The sequence below is a fragment of the Anser anser genome (assembly GCF_964211835.1).
Source record: "Anser anser genome assembly, chromosome: Z".
NCBI lineage: Eukaryota > Metazoa > Chordata > Aves > Anseriformes > Anatidae > Anser > Anser anser.
The window spans coordinates 44,507,195-44,531,639 of NC_139723.1; the positions used below are offsets into that span (position 1 = coordinate 44,507,195).

The window sequence follows — 24,445 nt, forward strand, 5'->3', positions numbered from 1 at the left end:
GCAATCTCAGTGTTATTGCAAAGGCAGACTGGAGATAAAGACTGCAGACTTATGGGAAGAATTTCTTTTCTTTGGTCTCTTAAAAAATAAACCAAGCATAGCTGAAGAGGACATCAGCAGAGCTCTATTGGTTTTATTCCAGTCTAAACGAGATTAAAACAAGCTCCTCCCAGATTACTTTCTCACTTTGAAAGCTTCTCATCTCTACTGGAATTATGGCTTCTGCAACAGATTTATTATTTTAACTTCTCATCTTGTACTTGTCCTCTAACTCTTAGAGTGTAAAAGTTTTGTATTGTATATTTCAGGAAGGCTTTACAATAGCAACAGTGCACACCAATGTGGAACCATTAATTTTGAAAGCACTCAAGGCATTATGAAAATGTAGCTACCTGCTGGCTTTTGAAGGTGGAAAGGCAAAAATAAAAACCTTAAAATTTTTCTCCTAAAAGTGAGTCTAAATGACAATTATTGAGCAGTTAGCAGTAAGTGCTTTTGAAGTGTGCTCTCTTATTTTGTCTGATGTCTTTTTGCATTTGGTTTGTCCACGTCTCTTTCCTGAATAGTCAAGCCTTCATTCTGCAATCATTTACAAGCATACTTCACTCTTATGCCACAGAGCCTCTCACAAGTTTAGCAACAAAGGTAACTAAATCTAAATCCCATCCTTATTAGCTTTTGCATAATTAAAGACTCAAATCAATAAGAAGCAATGGTCCTTAAAGTAATTTGGAAAGGAATTAATGACAAAAATCAGAAGCTATAAAGACAGCTGTATCAGAAAATGAATATTGTTGCATATGATTTTTTAAAAATCAAGGTGCTACTTACTTGAATAACAGATTCCAGTTAGATGCTGGCAAGATTAGCAAACTTGAAATACCTGTTGTATATGGCATGCATTCTTCCTGTACTCCTTAATTTGTTCTCAGAATATACAAGGAACCTGATTTATATGCAAAGGAGAAGCTTTATTTTCTGGACTTTAATGTGATTTAAACCTGATTACCTATCCAGGGCCCAACTTTGAGGATCATTCCAGCTTGGAAAAGTGCTTTATGCAAATTTGAAGTTAGACAACTATCAGTAAAGACAAGGTATGTAAAATTCAAATTGCATGACAGGAGTATTAAAAAGGAGAATAACACAAAAGAAGAAAAGGAACAATAAAATGGCCCAAACTCATCTAAGTACTTTCAGCTCTTTGAAAATGCTTGTGCAGCAGCCATGGAAGCAGAACGTTATTGCAAGCCAGTGCTGCCCAGCAGCAGTCATATTGTACCCTGTAACAAGAGCAGTAGAAAAGAAAACACCAGGTAAGTGGGTGTTACTTGTGTGGTATGTGTTACAGTGTACTCAGTAAGCAAGGCTTGGAGGGTGATGAGAACTCTCCAAAGCCTGTCTCTGAGGAGGTTAGCTGGACTGGCCATCTGGTAACTTGTGTTGCTGTAGTTTTTACTTATTTTATAGCTAGCGTTAGTGTTACACTAATGATCAACTTTGGGTCTTGTTTTTATCCTCCTAGCAACACTAAAGTTCATTCATTGAAAATAGTTGACTTTTATTTTGAATCGGAGCCTTATTACACGATTGTTTAGGTAAGTACTTTTAACAGGAGGAACAATTCCTGCTGTAGCAGGGCAATATGCCTTTTCTTCATTTGCCAATAGTGTCTGCAGACATACCTCTACATTAATTTTTTTGATGGGTAAATGCAATATGATGTGCATTTCCATATTCTTCATCTCTGCACAGAAACAGACAGGAAAGCAGAGCTCTGGTTTTCAGCCTGGTCCACAGATGCAGAGCACCTTTATTTGTGTTATTAAGTCACAGGTAGAATTACTTTTTTTTTTTTTTTTAAAAAAAAAAAAACACATTTATTTTATTTATTTATTTATTTATTTATTTTAATTCATCATAGACCAGTTAGGTACATGAATGTGGTAGCTACCTTTGCGTTCAGCAAGAGACAATCAGGTTTCTTTAGGTAATGAATTAGCTACAGACATCTGAAGCCACCAGTTTTGTTACATGTAAAATGTGTTAGTCTTCCAGTGGTGTGAGGGGCAAGGTCTCTCTGGGGCTCTTAAAAAGCATGGAAATTTGTTGCATTGCTTGTCTGAAAGCAGCCGTAGAAAGCCAATAGTGAGAGCAGTATTTGGGAACAGAGTCCTCAGAGAAGAGAGAAGGACAGTACAGGAAACTGCAGGAGAGTACACTGACTGCTGTAGTTTTCCTGACAACTATATTACAAAAACAGGACTATATGTTCTCTGAAAAGGGGGTGTACCAAAGAAATGTTTCAGTCCCCACTGGTAGGGACGTCTTCGTAAGTCTTAGGACCTAGTGAACTATGATAATCGTCTCACTGACTTTGTACACTCTGAGCCAAAGGCTCTGAGCTGACATTTACCCTCATGGTAGCTGGCTTGAGCGGATTAAAATCAGTGGAAACTTTGTTCCAGTAAGCAACTTTCAAACATGATGTTTCCGATATGGTTTAACTCAGATAAATGCTGATAAATACTTGTGCTTGCAGGTGACATCTGCAGGAAGTTTACTAAGAAGTTTGCACAGTAAATTCAACCCGTCCCTCTCTGCGGGAATGGAGCATTGAAATGCTTTTTTCAGCATTTCCTGAATCTCTGCAGAGATTGCTAAACTTCAGCAGTGGAAGAAAGTGCATTCTTCTGACTCACCCACTTTGAGCCATGTGTGTGACTATAGGTGAGGAGTGCCATGAAGGCAGCAGTACGTCCCTGCTGGTTTCTTTCTGGTGGTGTAGCTGTGGCCTATTATTTCACTTATAGCTCTGCAGTTTTAGTGGATTTGCGAGATCATGCTTGACTCACAATAAATGTTTCCTTTGTAATGCAAGCATGAGAATCCTGGGTACGCTGGTGCTTCTGTCAAATAATGTGATCTTTTACAGATCTCATTCATACAATGAACTTGTAATGTTTTTGGAATATAATAGGAAGTAGAAACCCTACGTGAATTAAAGTTTCAGCTTCTGGATCAATTCTGCCCTCATTGCAATCAGTAGGACTTTGGCTATGTAAATACTTGTTCTTTGTAAATTATGTTTCTTTAAATACTCCTAGGGTTTGTTAGTACAGTAATAAGCATTATAGAAATATGCATTAATATTTTATATACAGTTTCTAAGTTATGGGTGTAATATTCAGATATAAGAGACCTTCTATTTCCAGATACAAAAAGCTGTGTTTTCTTTACAATTGTTGTTTGTAACAAAGTGTTTATTTATTTTCCCTTCTCTCCAAATGCTTACTTAAGATTGAAACAAGAGTCTCCAGCAGATGTGAGACCTCTTTGTATAAAGAACATCTGAAGAGCTTCTTTGTAATCATTTTCAAGTGATTCCCATGTATACCCACCTCTATTCTATTAGCTCATTGCTAATTTAGGTTTGGTTCTTGTATATATTTTATACAAATATAGTGTGTCTCAAAGGGAATTCCATTGAAGAAAACAGAGTAATACACACAAGTGTTTGTAAACTTGAGCCTTACTATGGACAAAGTGTTTTTCTCATGAACTGGGTCCTTCAGAAATGATCCAAACCTGCTGTATAACTGGATGTCTGGACAAAGCACAAAGCTAGATTTCCTGTGAACCTTTGATTCTGAGAACAAAACTCAAGCTTCTCTAACTATAGCTAACTTTAAAGGGCTCCCTAAAATATTGGCTCATGGCTAGCTGGTTCTCATCTAACTTGTACCAAATTATTTTAATGAAGTTGCTGTTGTTTGCTTGTGGGACTGTGATCTGTAAGAGATGTAGCCCCGTCTATTTGCTGTATGGCCTGGCTGCAAGAACCTTGTGAGAGGCCCAGGCCTGAGGTGATGGCTAGGTGTGAGCCTAGGGGAAGGAGGTGAGGGTGTCACACAGGTGTCCCTGCGAGGGTACTGAATTGTGTGTCTGCTTTACCTGTGCTAGAGCCCAAGGTCTGACCCAACGCAGGTGTGCTTACAGTTGCAGCAATTGCATTTATAGGTTAATCTTTGAATATTTGGAAATATGTGTGTGTGCATATTTGTTAAAATTATAAATGTTAACTTAAAGAGCTGAAGTTGCTGTGATGATCAGTCACTGAAGGAGAAGCCCTTGACTTCTCTACTCTGTAATTTGAATCCACGCAGAACCATGCAGAAATCAAAGTACTACTCAAACTCATTAGTGCTGCCTGCTGCCCTTGAGCCTAACTTCATAGCTGGCAGCAATTCCTAAGCAAATAGGAAGTATAGGCTTACTTATCCAGAAGCACTCGTCCCTAAGCAAATTAATTCAGAGACCAGTTAGATGTACAAAGAATGAAAATGCAGCTATTATATTGAGTGGTGGCAGCCCTGGGACTGGTGAATCTCAAACACATTTCAAGCAGACACCTACCCACCAGCCCTTCTTCCTGCAGCCACGCGTGCATGGCACTGCGGCCCCCCATCGGATTGCTCCAGCTCGCAGTGTGAAGCTAGGAGGGTGCTCAGACAGACCTCACTGTGGCACGATGGGGTCCTGGCAGCAACTGCCGCAGCAGATTGCCTTCCTTCGAGTCAGAAATGGATGAGCAGGATATTTTGTTTTACGCTTCTCCATCAGCTCAGCATTTAGTGGTAACTGAATTGATTTCTATACCTACCTTTGTGTTTTCTAACACTAGCCATGCTATTTAATGTCAGTTCCTGGAGTACCTGGCTTTTCAGGTGATCCTTCCATACACTACCTCCATAAGGACTGTCTGGCTTCTGAGATGTGGTAGAAAAGGGTGTGCTCAGTCAAGCGTGGCACTTGAAATATATTTGTGGGGTTTTCTGTATAATTTCTAATTGTACGATCCATTTAAGATTTTTTGGGAAAAAAAGGCCCATAATGTTTTTCGAAGAGGGATGAGATTGCTGTCCTAGTATCTGATGTAAAATCCAGCTGATGGGTCGATATCCTGCAGTTCCAATGGGGTAGTGTTTGTATGCATTGCATTTTTTTTTCTATGGGATGGAGTTTTTTTTTTTTTTTCTGTTTGTTGCATTTACTTGGTGATGTGCTGCTAGACAACTGCCGTATTCTGTGCTAGTAGTGACTGCATTTCTGTGGTAACTGAGACAGAGAAATCTGTTACTTGTCTCACAGGACTCCCAAGCACCTCAAGTCCACATGGTACGGCATATCACAAAAGCAAATAAAGTGTCAAAAAGACGCGAGTGGTCTGTCTTTAAACCAGGTAAGTACAATTCTGCTGAGCTCTGTCCCCTGCAGCTGTGCTGCCGTTGGTACAGGCTAGTTGCTGGCCGTGTAAGAGCCAGGTTGGAGAGGTGTATTTTGTGCTGCAGTCATCACTGTGTCTGTAATACTGAGAATCCTTGGGAAGCTTGGTCCTCTGCATGTGGTTCTGAGAGTAGAGCAAAAAGCCCTCTGACAATGGGAGACTTTGACCCGATGCCTAAAACCTGAGTTCATCATTGGCTCAGCTCCTTCCTTGTTTCTTTTGTGGATGGAGAAAGGCATGTTGGAGAGACAGGAGGGAAAGGTAAAATATCTGGCATAGAAAGAACAGATTCCTTCTCCATTGTAGGTAGGAAAGTCTGTTGCCTCAAAGTCAGTCCACATGTGGGCTAACATCATGCATCTACTGAGCTCCCATGCTGTAGAACAAAAAGCGTCTGTTATTAATGAGTGGGCATCCACAACTGGTGTCTCAGCTGATAATAACCATCTTCTTTAATTTGTGGCTGTTGAGGTGCACAACCTGTTTCAGGTACTTACTGGTTGGCTTCACTGTTCACTACACAATTGGAAGCATTTATCTTTTACGAGAAGCATATACATACATTTTTTCTTTTATGTTCCACATTAAAAGGCTTTGCATATTAGCTGGCAGCAGTGAGCGCTAGGTACTTCTCATTTGCTTGTGGCTGTCTGTATTTCCTGCTGCTACCAGTCCAGCAGAAAGCCAAAGGACAAGTTTACCTGAGTAGCAGTGCTTAGGCTTTTTTTTCAGCAGATTTTCCAATGATTGCTACTTTCACACAGGACTGTTGACAGAATATGGAAGTTTACAGGTCAACAAGGATAGAGAGGCAAAATGAGTGGAGCACCTCTCGTGTGCAGCCATCAGCACTCGTTGTGGGATTTCAGTCACACCCCATGTCACACCGTCTGTTTTTCATTTCACACTGAGAAAGGATGCACCCCTTTTTCAACACAGAGCTGATCCCCGCCCCAAGGCTTGTCAGCTTTGGTGCTTGGTTCCTGCACAGCCTACAAGGTTTGGAAATATGCGTACACCCTTTTATGATGGCGAACACAATTAGCGAAGCCACCGGGTGATGTGTTTTCTTTCCCACTTGCACAACAAATGGGATGAGACAGTTCCTCCCTAATGGACCAGTCTTTTTCCCCGAGGAGACAAGTTTCCAAGACTCGCGCTCTTAAGCGGACTTGCATTACGCTCTCCATCTCCCTACAGCACACCCACCTCGCTTGGCCATTCCTGCTTTATCCCCCCCCTCCCCAGGCACACATACACTTCTCTGGGACACCCGGAGCCCCACGGGCGGGCAGGCTGAGCGGGGGGATGAGCATCTGAGCATCTGGGGGGGACCCTCCCGGGGGGGTCCCCAGCCTTCTGGGGGCGAAGGTGGTGGTGGTGGGGGGGATCGCTTTTTCCCCCAACCTGCCGGCACCGACGGGACCGGGGGGGCGGGCGGGGGGGTTGCGGAGGGGAGCGGACCCCCCCTTGTCCCGGGGGCGGTGGCAGCGGGGGGATGCTGCGGCCGGCGAGCGGAGCGCAGCCTGACGCAGCGGCGGCCCCGGGCGGGCGGATGGCGGGGGGCGGCGGCGGCCGCGGGGCGCCGCGGGGCTGAGGGGCGGTGCCGAGCCGAGCCGAGCCGAGCCGAGCCTTGCCGTGCCGTGCCGAGCCGTGTCGCGCCGTGCCGCGGTCGGCCGGGCGCCGCTGCAGGCTGGCCCCCTGCGGCTGCCTGCGGGGCGGCGGCGGCGGGCGGGCGGCCGGGATGATCCGGTTCCGGAGCTCCAGCATCAGGTCGCTGAGCCCGGAGATGAAATGCACCGTGCGGCTGCTGGACGACTCCGAGATCTCCTGCCACATCCAGGTGCCGGCGGGGAGAGGCAGGAGAAGGGCGGCGCGGCTCGGCTCGGATCCGATCGCATCGCATCGGGGGCGCAGGGCCCGGGCGCGGCACCGGCAGCTCCTCGCCCCCCGCACCTGGGGCTGGGGCTGGGGCTGGGGCTGAGGCTGGGGCTGCTCCTGCCTTGGTCTTGGTCCTGGCTGGAGCCCGCCCAGGCGAGGAGGGGGAACGGGGATGGCGGCGCCCCGGGGGTTCCTCTGGGGAGGGGTCCGGGGAGCAGAGCCCGGCTCGGGGGGCGAGGCCCGCGGCGTGGGGCGGGGGCGAGCGAAGCCCGGGGGGCAGCACCACGTCCCCACAGCCCCCCAGCTCCCGGCGAGGCGCTGGCGGTAACTCCAGCCCACTCCGGAGGGCTCTCGATGCCAGGAGCTGTGCGCGGGGAGGCAACTTTGCTGTGGTCCCCGACACGAACCCCGTGGTGCCGCCACCCCGTGGTGCCCCCCTATCCCCGCGGGGAATAAGGGTGAAGGAGGCAGAGGCGAGCAGCCGGTGGGGTTCAGGGGGTGGGCAGCGTTTGTGGCGTGCGGGTGTTTTGCCTGTGCCGGGCAGGCTCCTGACGAGACCCAAACTCCGGTAGGAACCGGGCTGCGCCGATCGGCGCTTCGGGGGGCATCAGCAGAGGCACCGAGGTGAGCTTGGTGGCCAGGTGAGGAACCACGAGTGGTCTTCTGCAGAGTTGTTCAGCACTCGCAGTTGGTCTCCCCAGCTCTCTTTTTCCCCGTGATAGGATGAGACACCAGTGCTTTAAGCCACACTGGCAGTCTTGTACAAAGACCAACTGCATCTGAAAAATAAAGTGCCGTGAGACGCAAGCTGCCTTTCTGCTTGAACCAAGTTCCTTATTCTGTTAGTTTTGGTGGGGCCATTTAAATGCAGTGACACTCAGTCAGTACAGAGCCTGGAAGTCACAGGAAATAACTGAAACATCTCGTACCCATATCATGGTAATGCTCTCGCTAATGAATAGCGTGGTTATGAGATCATGGCTTTAATGTGTAAGAAGCAGAATGGCCTTCAGGGCCTTTTCTCAGGGCCCAATACAAGCTTTGCATAACTTCTCTGATATCTTCAAAAATTAATCCCTTTAAAGTAAGAATCTGAGATGGTGTGAAGCATTACAGCTCTGTAGATTTAAAGTGTTCAACAGACTTGCTTGTGCTAAAGAGTATGCCCTTTTACTGCCCACGGGGTACAAAAACCCAACCATTACGTTACATTTTCTGTTGTGCAAGGTGAGGTAGTGAGCTCAGAGCTGGTTGGGTTGTGCTGCATTGTTGTGGCCCATTCCACCTTTAAGGCACACGGGGGAACTGTGTTCTGTGGCACAGTTTAACATGTCTTAAGTATTCTGCTTCTAAGGCTAACCCTGAAAGTCCAGTTCTATTATCAAATCACCTAGAACTGCATTCCTCGAATCAGCACTCCAAAAATATATAAAAGATGGGAATGGTGCATTTTTTTTCCTGCAACTTTCAGGCTGAAATTCCAGCATGTAAATACAGATCACAATGTTAGGAAGTACTGTGCTCTTGGCCACTTTGACAGAAACACCCAATTTAATGAGGACAATTCCTGGTTCTGAGTTACATTTTGCTCTTTTCCCTTGCTTCAAACTGCCTAATCCTATGTACAGGTCACTACCCCTTACATATATACAGAGGAGATGTAACTTGGCTGTACTATTTATTTATCCTCTAATACACGTGTAACTGTTGAGACACTAGACATTAACAAACCCCAAACCACTCAACTTTTTAACTTTAGCCTCTTGAACAGATTTGTATTTGAACTTTGTAATGCGGATGAAACTTGCTAGGAGCTTTCACAATACTACGGTTTTATAAGTGATTGGAAAAAAAAAAGTTGTGAGTTTGTTGTACATATGCATTATTGATGCATGCATATTCAGCGGGACAAAATAGCCCAGATGATGTGCTGCTGGGTTAGCAGCAGAGATGCCAGGGTTGTGCCAGCTGGAACATGTTGGACAGCTGTGTTTTGGTCATTAAGAGGATAAGAAAGCCTAATTCTACAACACTGCGAAATGCCAACGGAGTCTCTTAAGGACGCAGGTTGCAGTAAAGGACAGTGAAATTCTGGCTGTGCGTTTTCAGGGGGAACAGAGGGGAGACAGGCAGAGTCTGAGTGGTTCTGTATGTAGCTGATGGCATGCTGTGTGTTAGCCCTCCTAGTTTTGCCAGCTCCTGCTTTTTCATTTATATCTTTCCAGCACTTGGCTTGCACACATGGTACCCAGCACCACCCCAGTGCTGAGGTGTCTGCTAATTACAATCTTTGTGGATGCGCTGTTGATCTCGGACTCTACAAAACATGCAGTCAGTTACTGGGCTGAAATGTTGGCAGGTAGCACTGGGAAGAGCAGAAAAGAGATGTGTTCAGGTGCAGCAGCATATATATGTATATCTATACTTTTGCTGTGTGAATTTCATAGTGCTTAGGTAGGAGCATAAAATTCAGTTTTCTTTTTAATATTAAAGTCCTTTCAAGGCAGTGCTTCAGCTACATAGGAGGCTGACAGTGCCAGCTTATGGAAACTGCATTTTGCAGCCAGCAGTCCAGTGACAGCACGCGGGGTGGTGTGGGGAGAATCAGAGATGAATCACGCGTTTGCAGGCTCCAGCCAACTAGTTACCGAGCTGTGCAACTGCCATGTAGGTCACCAAGTCGCCCAAGGCTAGGTTCCCCGCTCAGGGGTCGAGATTCAGCATGTCGTCCTCTTCGTCTGAGAGACTTCATGACTGCAAATTAGCTGGCGTGGTGACAGGAACAGTGACGGGCTGGGGCCCGAGAGACGCAAAACTAATTCTTGCGGTGACGTTTATTTTCCCGTGTCTTTTGCTTGTTTGTGAAGCTTCCCTGGGACCTGTGTGTCGCGTGGTCTTAGAGCAGCGCTAGGGTGAAGTTGTAGTGGCACGGCTGAAATAGAGAGGTTATGAAAAACTGCCCAGAGGGCCAGCGGCCACTGTCTGTCCCTGTTTGCCAAAGGGAGAGGTGACCTGCTTGTGCTGACTGCCTGATACAGCGCAGAACCAAGGCCTGAAGGAGAGCAGTGGGGGAAGTAGGTCTTCAGAGCTTCTGGAAGTGTGACTGGAGCAGCAGGAAGACCTCCTTTCTGGAGGTACTAATGAGACAGTTATTTTCTGAGTCATTGAGATAACAAACACTTTACTCTTTTTGCAGGCTTAATGTAAAAACTTCATGTATCTAGTTAACCTTTTGCTGACAGTAACCTAAACATTGTTAATAGTAAGGAAAAAAAATTATTTATTTATTTAATTTTTCCCTGGCTTATTCTGTAACATTACTTGTGCTTATGTAGTGGGTAAAGCCAGCTGTCAGGGTCCTGTTATGGTAGCATGTTTGTTATTAAATAAGTGAGTACACCTTGGCTTTGGAGGTTCCACTTGTGTGCTTGATATAAGGTGTGGGCTTAAGTATACCACGTTTAATTGAAGTGTCTCTCAAGCATGCTACTAGTGTTTTGTTATTTTTTTTTTTTAAGCTAGGAGTAAGCATGTATTAGGAACCGCTACAGCTCTAAATTTATTTCTCTGTAAGAACTTAAAAAAAAGCTCCTATCTAGAAAAATGTGACGTTTAATATGTTATTTAGTTTTAAAATTAATAAAAGTTCTACTTGACTCCTTGAGCTGTTCAGTTCCAGCTTTACTAAACTGGAAATGAGGTTGGCGTGAATGGGCCTTTCTCTCTGCTGGAGCTTATTAATGGCAACAGTAGTGAACTTTGCTTTCTCTGTGTTTGTTTGTAGAAATACTGTATGGCTAGATCTTCCTGTGCAGCAGTCAGCCCATACGTAAATTCATTGCATCATTGCGGAGCCTTTATAATGTCAGAGGCTTTGCTTTGTAAGAACTTTCCCAAACAAAAATCTGTATAAATATCCCCCAAAATATCATCTGGCTGCACTACTTTTTATTTTTTATTTTTATCCTTTTAAACCCATCTAAATGACTATTTGCTGTCATTTAAAAGAACAAACTTGAAGTTCTGGATGTGTCCCACTTTTGAGCAGGAGGGAGCCATAATTTTAAGAAAGTGGTGTAGAAATCGGGAAGAAAACAAGTGGAGCAAAGCTTCGGTTTACTTGTTGTCTATTCTTAGCCCTTAGCTGAAAATGAAGGTGAAGAAGCCTGAGAAGGGTCATTACTTCTGCCAGGGATGATCCAATAGCATAAGACGGCCTTCTGCTTTCTTACTCCTAATGCAGGATCAGCTGCTGTGCAGTACGAGTGCTGCCGCCTGTAGTTTGGCTAGTAGTGCACACTGTTCTCTCTGGCTCTTTTTGTAACACATTGAAAACCAGAATATTAAGTTCTTGCTTAGTATTTTCTTCTTTGCCTGTATCTTGCAGACAGATGATAAGTTTAATATAAATCTGTTAACCAGAGAACTCTTTATAAAATTCCCATCCTTCAATGAAGTGTAGAAAACAATGCAACATACTGAAGCAGGCTGTGCAGTAGAAGAGCAGTGTCCATAGGGAAATGAATCTCACTGTGAAGATGTGCTGAATATGTTGATGATTTGGGAAAATAAGTGGAAAATGGAAGCATGCGTGCAAAATGAATGAAGCAGAGAGGCCAGAGATGAGAACAAGGCAAAGAACCATGGCTGCAGGAAGCGAGAGGTTAAGGGATTATGCAGACAGCAGGCAGGAGATTTAGTGAATTTATATTTATCCTGTAAGCGATGTCAGAGCCGTAACCAGCAAGCGCCTTGAGCTGCGGGGATGATGCTGGAACGGTTCAAAATAGTAAGATGAGATAAGGAAGGGGATGCAAGTGAGGAGGGATTCTGTGCTATGTTTTCCTGATGTATTTTAAAAGACGCATGCTAGGGCTTGTATTCATAACGCTGTGCTGGAGCCTCTAATTGTACGATCGCAACAGGTACGCTTGGAGAGAGGTGCAGGTGAAAAGCCTGCCTAATTAAGCTAAGACTGTGGGTTAAACCTACCTCTGTTGTCATTTCATGTGTTTGATTAAATCTGCAGTAATGTGTTTTCTTCTCAGTAGCACTTACAGATGTGCTCTCAGCTTCTTCCAGGTCTATAAGTGAAACAGTGAGTGGAAGGTGTTACTAGAAAGTTACTAGGGTGTTACGAGCTCTTACTTAAAAATGAGGTAATTAGCTTATCTGGAAGGATGCTGATAAGTGTTTCTGAAGCTCAGTGGTATCTTAACAGTGCTTTCTGTATCCCAGGTAGGGGAGAGGCACATACCTATGTGTAATGCTAATGTGTTGCTACCACTTGTCCTGGTTCCAGTTAGGACAGAGTTAAGTAGCTCATAGTAGCTGGTAGGGTGCTATGTTTTGGATTAGGATGAGAAGAGCGCTGATAACATGCTGATGTTTTAATTGTTGCAGAGCAGTGTTTACACCAGGCCAAGGACTTTTCGGCTTCTTGCTCTGTCCTGCCAGCGAGCAGGCTGGGGGTGCAGCAGGAGCTGGGAGGGGACAGACCCAGGACAGCTGACCCAAACTGGCCAAAGGGGTATTCCATACCATCTGACGTCATGCTAAACAATATATAGGGGTGGCTGGCCGGGGTGGGGGGGCCGGCTGCTCGGGAATAGGCTGGGCATCGGTCAGCGGGTGGTGAGCAATTGCATTGTGCATCACTTGTTTTCTTACACATTATTATTGTTAATACTATTACCATTATCACTATTATTATTATTATTGTTATTATTATTTTCCTGTCTTAATAAACTGTCTTTATCTCAACTCACAGGCTTCACTTTCCCATTTCTCTCCCCCATCCCAGAGAGGGAGGGGGGAGGGTGAGCGAACGGCTGTGTGGTGTTTAGCTGCCAGCCGGGTTAAACCACAACAGTCTTTTTGGCGCCCAACGTGGGGCCCGAAGGGTTGAGATATCGACAAATCTGACCAGAGTGTGTTAAACTAAAATTGGTATAAGTATTTGCTTAATAGTTGCTAGTCACGATGTTGATTGCCTTAATCTCCAGTCTGCTGTACCTGTATTCCAAATTGAGTTTTATGGTGCGTTACTTTCTGTATGTGCTCCCTGTTGCACTGTTTATCCTTTCCGGGCCCTGGTTTAAGATTGTTATGGTACTGTGCGGTGTAACAATGGCTTATGAAATGATGAAATATCTGGTCACGACTTTAACCTGGTATTTGTACTCAGCACTGACGTCGACTCTATACTTTGGAACCCATATCTCGGAAACTATTAGCAATTACACCTATTGCCTGTTTTCGTTAGGGAGCCCATCTGTGAAGGGGACAGGGGAAGACATGTTTCCCTACCTGTTCACTCTCCCTTTCTCCTTCACCACCACCCTCTTATCCCCCGAGTTAGTTACGGTGGTTCTCCGAGATGTTGAATATCCTTGGGATACTCAGACCAGCCTGCTCTTGTTGTTATGTCTCCTGAATGCGCTTCAGATTTTGTGGAGGACATGCTAGAACTCCAGTATGAACTGGAATCAAAGGCAGCCAAGTGGTATGCCACAATTGATATCGCTAATGCATTTTTCTCCATCCCTCTAGCAGCACAGTGCAGGCCACAGTTTGCTTTCACTTGGAGGGGAGTCCAATATACTTGGAATCGGCTGCCCCAGGGGTGGAAACACAGCCCTACCATTTGCCATGGACTGATCCAGTCTGCGCTGGAGCAGGGGGAAGCTCCTGAACACCTGCAGTACATCGATGACATCATTGTGTGGGGTGACACTGCAGAAGAAGTTTTCGAGAAAGGGAAGAAAATAGTCCAAATCCTTCTGAAGGCTGGTTTTGCCATAAAACAGAATAAAGTTAAAGGACCTGCACGAGAGATCCAGTTTTTAGGAATAAAATGGCAAGATGGACGCCGTCAAATCCCAATGGATGTGATCAACAAAATAACAGCTATGTCTCCACCAACCAGCAAAAAAGAAACACAAACTTTCCTAGGTGTCGTGGGGTTTTGGAGAATGCATATTCCAAATTACAGTCTGATTGTAAACCCGCTCTACCAAGTAACCCGTAAGAAGAATGCTTTTGAATGGGGCCCTGAGCAACGACAAGCCTTTGAACAAATTAAGCAGGAAATAGTTCATGCAGTAGCCCTCGGGCCAGTCCGAACAGGACCAGATGTAAAGAATGTGCTCTACACCGCAGCCGGAGAGAATGGTCCCACCTGGAGCCTCTGGCAGAAAGAACCTGGGGAAACTCGAGGTCGACCCCTGGGGTTTTGGAGTCGGGGATACAGAGGATCTGAAGCCCGCTATACTCCAACTGAAAAGGAGATATTGGCAGCATATGAAGGAGTTCGATCTGCTTCGGAAGTGGTCGGTACTGAAGCGCAGCTCCTCCTGGCACCCCGACTGCCGGTACTAGGCTGGATGTTCAAAGGAAGGGTCCCCTCTACGCATCATGCAACTGATGCTACATGGAGCAAGTGGGTTGCACTGATTACTCAGCGGGCTCGAATAGGAAACCCCAGTCGCCCAGGAATCTTGGAGGTGATTATGGACTGGCCAGAAGGCAAATACTTTGGGATATCACCAGAGGAGGAGGTGGTTCGTGCTGAAGAAGCCCCCCTGTACAACAAGCTACCGGAAAATGAGAAGAAATATGCCTTGTTCACTGACGGGTCCTGTCGTATTGTGGGAAAGCATCGGAGATGGAAAGCTGCTGTATGGAGTCCTACACGACGAGTTGCAGAAGCTGCTGAGGGAGAAGGTGAATCGAGTCAGTTTGCAGAAGTAAAAGCCATTCAGCTGGCTTTAGATATTGCTGAACGAGAAAAGTGGCCAGTTCTCTATCTCTATACTGATTCATGGATGGTAGCAAATGCCCTGTGGGGGTGGTTACAGCAATGGAAGCAGAACAACTGGCAGCGCAGGGGCAAGCCCATCTGGGCTGCGGCATTGTGGCAAGATATTGCTGCCCGGGTAGAGAACCTGGTTGTAAAGGTACGCCATGTAGATGCTCATGTGCCCAAGAATCGGGCTACTGAAGAACACCAAAACAACCAGCAGGTGGATCAGGCTGCTAAGATTGAAGTGGCTCAGGTGGACCTGGACTGGCAACATAAAGGTGAATTATTTATAGCCCGATGGGCCCATGACACCTCAGGCCATCAAGGTAGAGATGCAACCTACAGATGGGCTCGTGATCGAGGGGTGGACCTGACCATGGACACTATAGCACAGGTTATTCATGACTGTGAAACATGTGCTGCAATCAAGCAAGCCAAACGGTCAAAACCTCTTTGGTATGGAGGACGATGGCTGAAATATAAATATGGAGAGGCCTGGCAGATTGATTACATCACACTCCCTCAAACCCGCAACGGCAAGCGCCACGTACTTACAATGGTGGAAGCAACCACCGGATGGCTGGAAACATATCCTGTGCCCCATGCCACCGCCCGGAACACTATCCTGGGCCTTGAAAAGCAAGTCTTATGGCGACATGGCACCCCAGAGAGAATTGAGTCAGACAACGGGACTCATTTCCGAAACAACCTTATAGACACTTGGGCCAAAGAACATGGTATTGAGTGGGTGTATCACATCCCCTATCATGCACCAGCCTCTGGAAAAGTTGAACGATACAATGGACTGTTGAAGACTACACTGAAAGCAATGGGTGCTGGGACATTCAAAAATTGGGATACACATTTGGCAAAGGCCACCTGGTTAGTCAATACCAGGGGATCTGCCAACCGAGCTGGACCTGCCCAATCAAACCTGTTACGCACTGTAGAAGGGGATAAAGTTCCTGTAGTGCACGTAAGAAACATGCTGGGTAAAACAGTCTGGGCTACTCCTGCCTCAGGAAAAGGCAAACCCATTCGTGGAATTGCTTTTGCTCAGGGACCTGGATGCACTTGGTGGGTAATGCAAAAGAATGGGGAGGTCCGGTGTGTACCTCAAGGGGATTTGATACTGGGTGAGAATAGCCCATGAGTTGAATTGTAGTATGTTAATTATTATATAATAATGTATGTCATCACTACCATGATTGCTATATATCATAGATGAAAATGGTGATTAATTAGAATGTATTGGACAGAGTGTAACCTGAGCATGACATAAATGGTATGGAATAAGGGGTGGATATCTGTCCTGGTTCCAGTTAGGACAGAGTTAAGTAGCTCATAGTAGCTGGTAGGGTGCTATGTTTTGGATTAGGATGAGAAGAGCGCTGATAACATGCTGATGTTTTAATTGTTGCAGAGCAGTGTTTACACCAGGCCAAGGACTTTTTGGCTTCTTGCTCTGTCCTGCCAGCGAGCAGGCTGGGGGTGCAGCAGGAGCTGGGAGGGGACAGACCCAGGACAGCTGACCCAAACTGGCCAAAGGGGTATTCCATACCATCTGACGTCATGCTAAACAATATATAGGGGTGGCTGGCCGGGGTGGGGGGGCCGGCTGCTCGGGAATAGGCTGGGCATCGGTCAGCGGGTGGTGAGCAATTGCATTGTGCATCACTTGTTTTCTTACACATTATTATTGTTAATACTATTACCATTATCACTATTATTATTATTATTGTTATTATTATTTTCCTGTCTTAATAAACTGTCTTTATCTCAACTCACAGGCTTCACTTTCCCATTTCTCTCCCCCATCCCAGAGAGGGAGGGGGGAGGGTGAGCGAACGGCTGTGTGGTGTTTAGCTGCCAGCCGGGTTAAACCACAACACACTTCACAAACTCTTTTATTCTCTATTATTTTTAAATGAAAATATTTAAATTTTTGGCTTATGCAGGACTTTATCCAATACATCCTAAGCTGCAGCTGAATTGCTATTCTGTTGGATAAAGTTTACTAACAATGCTGAATTAGTTTTGTTTCCACACTCTGTGTTGTTAGATTTTTAACAAAGTCTGAAAATCCTGTATTGGTAAGACAGTGCTCTCACTTTTCATTTTACTTGTGTATTTCCTGTGGATTGTAGTTGGCGTCTTCCTTCGTGTTTTTCTTGCTAGTATAAAAAGATAGGCTACTTACCCGTGTGCTTAAGGACTGGCCTGATCCAGGGTTGAAGAAGAACATGCATTTTAGTAAACACAAACAATGTAGTCCAATATTTCAATGTATTGGTATTTCAAGGTATTGGTGGGGCCTGGTGCTGCAATGTGGGAGGAAAAGTATGAAAAAAGCAGGTATCTGTACTTGAAGTAGCTAGTTAACAGTGACAAGCTAAAAGGGTAGTTACTGATTGAAAACATTGGTATAATCTTTTCACTTTTACCCACCTTTCTCTTTTTCTTTACAGATTTGAAACAAAATTTTTATGTTCTTTGTTGCCATGCACGTTTGGGCACTGGCTGAACAGTAGGAGGGGAGCTGTAGGAATAACAAAGGGCAACTGGAAAATGGATAATGCAGTGCAGGACAGCTTAGCTCTCCAAACTTGAAATTGTTGGTTTGTTGGAGAGTGTCTCCTGTGAGACGCAGTGTGCTTTCTGCTTGCATGAACTTCGTATGCTTGTTTGTCTTGACTGGGCTTTTGGCACCTCTTAATGAAAGTTAGCCTTCTTGCACCTTGAGATGCTCTCATCTGTCTAAGCATCTTCAGGGCCTTTATACAGACCTAATAAATGAAGCAGCTGAGAAGCGATCATTTGGCAGAATCAGCTGGCCCAAGATTAGAGCCCAAGTGAATCACTGTTAAGGAAGCACTGTGTTTTCACTTTTTGGTTGTATTTGCCTAGACTGAATTTTCCTTAAAATGCATGAATGGTTCAACAAAATACATCAACGTCCCTGAAATTATCTTAAAAAAAAAAAAAAAGAAGTTTGTGCCTTTTCTGTCAAAAGGACAGTTAGGGAGATCTGGATTTTGCTTGTATGGATGTTGCTGGTCCTCTGGAACTGACAGTATATAAAAAGCATAAAGCGTACACATTTAGAGAATGGGAAAAATGGTAGCTGATTTTATTGTTATACCTCAAAAAAATCAGCTGGGTTGGGAAGACAGGAGGTTGATTCTCTGATAAAATGCTATTTTCTGTAGTAAAGGTCCCTGTCCTTTTGTGTATTTTGGCTCATTAAATCAAACATACTGGAAATGTCTTTATCATCTTTTTTTTTTTTCTTTTTTTTACCCCTTTTTCTTTTATTGCCCCTCCCCCCTTTTCACCAGCCTCTGATGTGGATAATATCAACCTGTTGGCAAGGTTCATAACATCCAGATAATCTTTCTCTCCTTTTCCTGTTAAAGTTAAGCTGTCACCAGATGAGTTCTTCTGTGTCTTTCTCTGCTACATACGGAAAATATCTCCTCATAGTACTTCCATTCGCTAAAGCTGCCTGTCTGTTCCTTCATTGCTTGTTTGCTTAATATGCCTCATTTTTCTCTCTAATCTTGCTTTCTTAATGCCCTTTTCTAGACCTTGCAAATTATCTTTTTGTCCAGATTGGCTTACCTTCTTGTTACTCTGTTTTAATTCTTTGTCTAGTAATGAAAACACAATTGTAATAATTCCATAACAATTAAATTAATACTAAATCTTTTTCTTTCTGGCATAAAAATGAAAAAAAAAATCATACAAACATTCTTTCTTCTTTTCCTCCTCCACTTTCAGTTTATTTTATTCTTTCCAGCTACAGGCACTCAGCTCATAAAAAGCATTCCTGATTTCCTCTTTTCAGGGTTTAATACTTTGATTTTGATGGAGGTGAATGAATAATCAGCTCTTGCTGTTTCAGTCTTCTGTCAAGGTAGATGCTGTTATCCAGCTCACAGTTAACTATTTCAGTGGTAGGCCAAGTGTGAGTAGCAATCATGCTATTCATGGTTGCTGTTCGTGGGAGTTACTGAGTAACTCGATAAAGAAGGACCCAGGGATGAAGAGCGTACGTCAATATTCTGCTAATGTTACATTTAGAGGAAATAATTGCCCTGAGTGAAAGTAGAGCTGGAAACCTGAGATAAAATGGATCATACAAATATGTGTAATGGTAAGCATATTTCTCAAGGTTGCTCACAGCCAGAAATTAGAAGATATGAGCTATATCCAACGACTTATTTTTCAGCAGAAAGGTTCATGAATACAAGTAACTCCTAAAGCTGCAAGAATTGGAAATCTGGCTATTCAAGAGTCTTACAATACAAAACTTAAGTGAGTCTTAAGTGGCAGCAAAATGATTGCTTTTTAAAAGCTTCCTTTGGAAAAATGTTAAATGAGTCAACATCTTCATTAAAAGGACTTGTTATTTCTCCCTTGTTTACTTAAACTCTAGAAGAAGTAAACAATCTGGACTGAAGACTTTCTTTGTTTCTCCCAAACATGTGGTCTTACAATTATATTTTTCCCATAGCAACTCTCTTTGGAGAGAATTGTGCTTAAAAATAAATTCTAGATTTGCACCTCTCCCTTTTTGGGTTGATGTTGAAACATACAAGCTTACTATACAGGGGTGTGTGTTGCAAGCATGACTTTCATATTTCTGACAAAACTGCATAAAACCTTTTTTATACAGTCAGTCTGTATGCCCTCATTTTTGTTGGTCTTTCACATAACTGCAACAGAAGCAAATAGGAAAGTGGATTGCAAAAGAATCCCCTCTACCTCCCCAAGCCCAAACACTATCAGGAGAATTTACAGCAGGATTTAATAATATAAGTCTAAGGAGCCTAAAAAGCAGGCAGTTTCAGTATTAATAGTGAAATCCTATGGAAATTGATGTGTGAAGTTCAGGCTGTACTGGTACATGCGTGTAGTTTCCAGGTGCGGAGGCTATTGAAACGCTGTTGTCTCTGGAGCAGAGTAGGCTGCATGTGAACTGCTTTTCGGGAATGGTTCCTGGGCTATTCTATCTGTCAGGCGCTGCCTGGGAATCGCTCAGGATAAATGTTCAGTGGCACAGGGCAGATTGCTCTCAGGCAGCGGTCCTAATAGCATGGGCGGTGGACTTCAACACCCCAGAATGCTTGATGGGTTTTAGAATAGATGCACTCTCTGCTCTCAAAAAACAGACAAAAAAACAACAAAAAGATGTTGTGAATCACTGAAGATATATTTTTTGTAGCTCTGATACTAATTCTGTGAAATGTTAACTGTGTTCATAACACTGTCATTCTAAATGGGAAATCTGTAGTATTGTGCACAGCATCATAAGCAGTTGGTGGTAGTTAAACTAGGAGCAGTACTGGTTTTGGTGAGTGCTTACAAAATCACTGTGTTTAGGATCTGCAGCTGTAATCTTGGATATGAACCTGCAGTCTCTCCTGGGATGACAGGTTGATTATTATAATGATGATTATTATTTATTAATATTGTCTTTGCATGCTCTGAACAACAGGGTCTAATACAAAAGTACTCTCCAGGATCAGGAGATCAGGACCTCAGGTTGTGTTGTTCTTTTATTTATTTTTTATTTTTAGTGGCACAACAAACTCCAAACCCTGTAGTGGAGCAAAAAATGGGACATGGCTATTTCTTTGAAAAGTAATTGCAAAGATGCAGATGATGCCACTCTCCAGAGATACCAAAGGACCTACTTTTACTCCTATTTCTTTAGTCTTTTCGGATTACAGTGCAGCCCATCCTTCATTTCCGCTCTTTCGCTTTAAAATTGTAAAATAAAGATAAATACTTCAGTAGGAGAATGATGGTTACTCTTGCATTAGACGGGGCAGTTACCCGGGGTGTGAGTTAAGATCTGAAGCTGTGTGCTATCAGCCTGAACTCAAGTGACTCCGCTGATTTACCTTGAGACACTCAGCGTGCCAGTAAGTGCAGTGCACCGACTCTGCTTTCTCCTGTTCGTGTGAATTTTCTTTAGCTCTGTCCTGGAAAAAGAAGAGAAATAACAGAGGCTTTTACAGACGGTGCTGTGAATGATTCAGTGCGCAGACTGAGCCATTCACACAAAATTACTCCAGCAGCTTGCTGTGCTTCAGTCAGTTGCTAGGTGCAGAACCAGAGAGGCTTTTCTGTTTTGACTGGAGAATCCACTCACGTTGCCAGGATTTCCGGATTAGTTTTCTCATACGGTCTGACAGTTTGTACTTTACAGCCACCAGAACTGGGAAGGCTGAAGCAGGAGTCATTGGTCCCCAAACCAAAAAGTCCTGCAGGCTAGTATGCCTTATAGCAGGCAGAGTGGCACATCTAAGGGAAAAAATGAACAGTAATCGACACAGGTTAATGACAATCTTATTTATTTAAAAAAAAGTTTTTTTGTGTGTGTGGATTACGTGCACCAATTAGTAATCTTTATCCGGTAGTATGTTGTGAATCAGAGGCTGGTTTGCATCTTGCCCAGAAGAGTTTATGGTGTAATTTCAAGGAAAGCGCAATAAGGGAATGCATAATTAGCCTTATGATGATGAGGCTGCATGAAGTAGTTTGTGTAGTTGTCCCAAATTTGACTTAAGCTGGGGGTGGGAGGAATACTACCATTGAAGAAGAAATTCTGACTTGCATGCCGGTTTGTGTGGGGCAAAGATCGAGAATGTAGAGATTTCAGCATTGTGGAGAAAATGTCAGTATTCACTGTGCTCTCCCGGTGCCTGTACATGGTTTTTGTGTTAATCTCTTAGGTGCACTTTCTGATGAAGGAAAATGTTGTTCATAAATCTGTGATCCCAACTGACAAGGTAATTTTTACTACTCTAATCCATTTCCTCCCTTATTGCTGACTTCATGTTTGTTTCAAGGTAAGAAGTGAGCGGTGTTGTGGTTAGGGTCATGTAAATAACCTGCCATCTCCCCTCTGTACAGAGGCTAGTGCAATTTGTGAATTTAGCAAGAACCACAAGGAGATGGAAATGTTAGGTGTAATTCTGCCCTGTACATTCACTGGTTTTAATGTCTGCTCCTGCCTTTCAGCAATTTATAGCTTACTGTCTTCTTCATCACAGAGGAAGGTATCAATACCATGCCTAATCCCAGATCCCTGCAGTACCCTTCTGAGACTGTCATCCAACCCGCCAACTAGTATTTCTCTTCCTTCAGTCCCCTGGACAGTTTCCACTCCTTTCCACAGTGCCACATTGCTTGTATTCATGTTACTTCAAAGTTATTTCTATTTTTTTCAATTTTTTTTTTTTTTGGAAGTGGGGCAGCATGCTGTTAGATGCACAACAGAAATCTGTTAATAAATGTCATTTCCTGGTTTGCTGATTCCTGTGATTATTTCATAGAGAAAGTTCAAAGAGCTTTTATAGATTTATGCTAATCGTTGCTTACATTTGTCTCATTGACTTTTTTTTTCCCCAGGATACCTTTTTGGTTCATCATTTTGATGGTGATCTGGAGTTAGTCACTGGGTAGTAATTACCAGAAGTAGTACTTTTTGATGTTCAGTGCTTTTAAGTTAAGTTTTTTTTTTATATTTATTTATTTTTTTATTAGTAATGTGGCATAGTTTATTGGCTCAGTGAACTCTCTTGACTCCTTTCTTACAATATTGCTGCTCTTAGCCACATATCATCAACACCTGGTAATGTGCATGTGTGTGTGTTGTATACCTCCTGTAACTTACCTGTAATGGTCTGTGCAGTTTTAAGACTTTTACAGTCTTCATTGTACAGTATTTCATTGTTTGTGTCTTTGTTTTGCCAACTGTGACTTAAAACAATCAGGTTTTCTAACAATGAGGTCTTACATTTAAGATATCTCTTTAATATCTTTATCGATGATCTGGATGAGGGCGTCCAGTGCACCCTCAGTAAGTTTGCAGATGACACCAAGCTAAGTGCGTGTGTCGATCTGCTCGAGGGTAGGAAGGCTCTGCAGGAGGATCTGGATAGGCTGGACCGATGGGCTGAGGTCAACTGTATGAAGTTCAACAAGGCCAAGTGCCGGGTCCTGCACCTGGGGCGCAACAACCCCAAGCAGAGCTACAGGCTGGGAGATGAGTGGCTGGAAAGCTGCCTGGCCGAGAGGGACCTGGGAGTATTGGTTGATAGTCGGCTGAATATGAGCCAGCAGTGTGCCCAGGTGGCCAAGAAGGCCAACAGCATCCTGGCCTGCATAAGAAGCAGTGTGGCCAGCAGGTCTAGGGAAGTGATTGTGCCCCTGTACTCGGCTCTGGTGAGGCCGCACCTCGAGTACTGTGTTCAGTTTTGGGCCCCTCGCTACAGGAAGGACATGGACGTGCTCGAGCGAGTCCAGAGAAGGGCGACCAAGCTGGTGAGGGGTCTGGAGAACAAGTCTTACGAAGAGCGGCTGAGGGAGCTGGGCTTGTTCAGCCTGGAGAAGAGGAGGCTCAGGGGCGACCTTATCGCTCTCTACAGTTACCTTAAAGGAGGCTGTAAAGAGGTGGGGGTTGGTCTGTTCTCCTACGTGCCTGGTGACAGGACGAGGGGGAATGGGCGAAAGTTGCGACAGGGGAGTTTTAGGTTGGATGTTAGGAAGTACTTCTTTACCGAAAGGGTTATTAAGCATTGGAACGGGCTGCCCAGGGAGGTGGTGGAGTCACCATCCCTGGAGGTCTTTAAAAGACGTTTAGATGTAGAGCTTAGCGATATGGTTTAGTGGAGTACTTAGTGTTAGGTCGGAGGTTGGACTCAATGATCTTGAGGTCTCTTCCAACCTAGAAATCTGTGATACTGTGATACTGTGATACATTAGAAACTACGGTTTCTTTACTTTTTAGTCATTAATTAATTTATTCTTACCAGTTTAATTTATTTTTATTGATGTAAAAAATCTTTTATTTTCATGGTTTGCTAGCCTGACCCCTCTCATCTCACACTGCATTTTTTTCAATCTTACCCGAAGCCTTAATAGATTTTATGTATTTTTTAAATTGGAGTCAGCACTTTTGGTCTTTATAGTACAGATTTTTCCCCATTCTTTACATTTCGACTGTTGTGTGAAATATTGAATGATACTGGAGTATTTCAGGAATTCTGGAAATATTTCTATATCCTGAAGTGTTTTTTTTCATAGCATCAGGAAACACAGATAATTTTTTGAAAACTAAAGCTGCCTTCCTTTCTAGAATGAATTTCCTGTTAAAACTCTTAGCACTGCTGACATGCTTTTCTGTATGCATATTCACATCTTTTAATTTTTTTTGTGTGTGCTAAAATTTATTTAGACATCCTGTCTTGTTTACAGAAAATTATGTATAGTTTTCCGTCACAGGCTGATAAATAGTTCAGTGGATATCGTGTGTCCTGAAAAATTAGATACAAACTGAATGTTTTTGTATTCATAGCTCTAACATCTGTCATTTTAAGTGCTTTTTCACTCTGTGAATATTTATGCTATTGTTGCTTTGTGCTCAGAGATATTGTAATCCAAAAACTGCAAGGGAGTTG

The 24,445-nt window shown here is 43.9% G+C and overlaps 1 protein-coding gene and 1 long non-coding RNA gene across 2 annotated transcripts in view; both read left to right on the forward strand.

Moving 5' to 3' along the window:
• Positions 1–1,381: 1,381 nt before the first annotated feature.
• On the forward strand, positions 1,382–5,242 carry LOC310889447. The gene is made up of 3 exons (XR_014576569.1): positions 1,382–1,598; positions 2,543–2,730; positions 5,152–5,242. It is a non-coding gene; the product is annotated as an uncharacterized lncRNA (long non-coding RNA).
• Positions 5,243–6,924: 1,682 nt separating this feature from the next.
• FRMD3 (FERM domain containing 3) overlaps positions 6,925–24,445 on the forward strand; it is a 157,432-nt gene continuing 139,911 nt past the window's right edge. Inside the window, exon 1 of the mRNA XM_083816908.1 lies at positions 6,925–7,130. Within this exon, the coding sequence (XP_083673034.1) occupies positions 7,032–7,130 (99 nt within the window). The 5' untranslated portion in view covers positions 6,925–7,031. The remainder of the gene's footprint in view (positions 7,131–24,445) is intronic.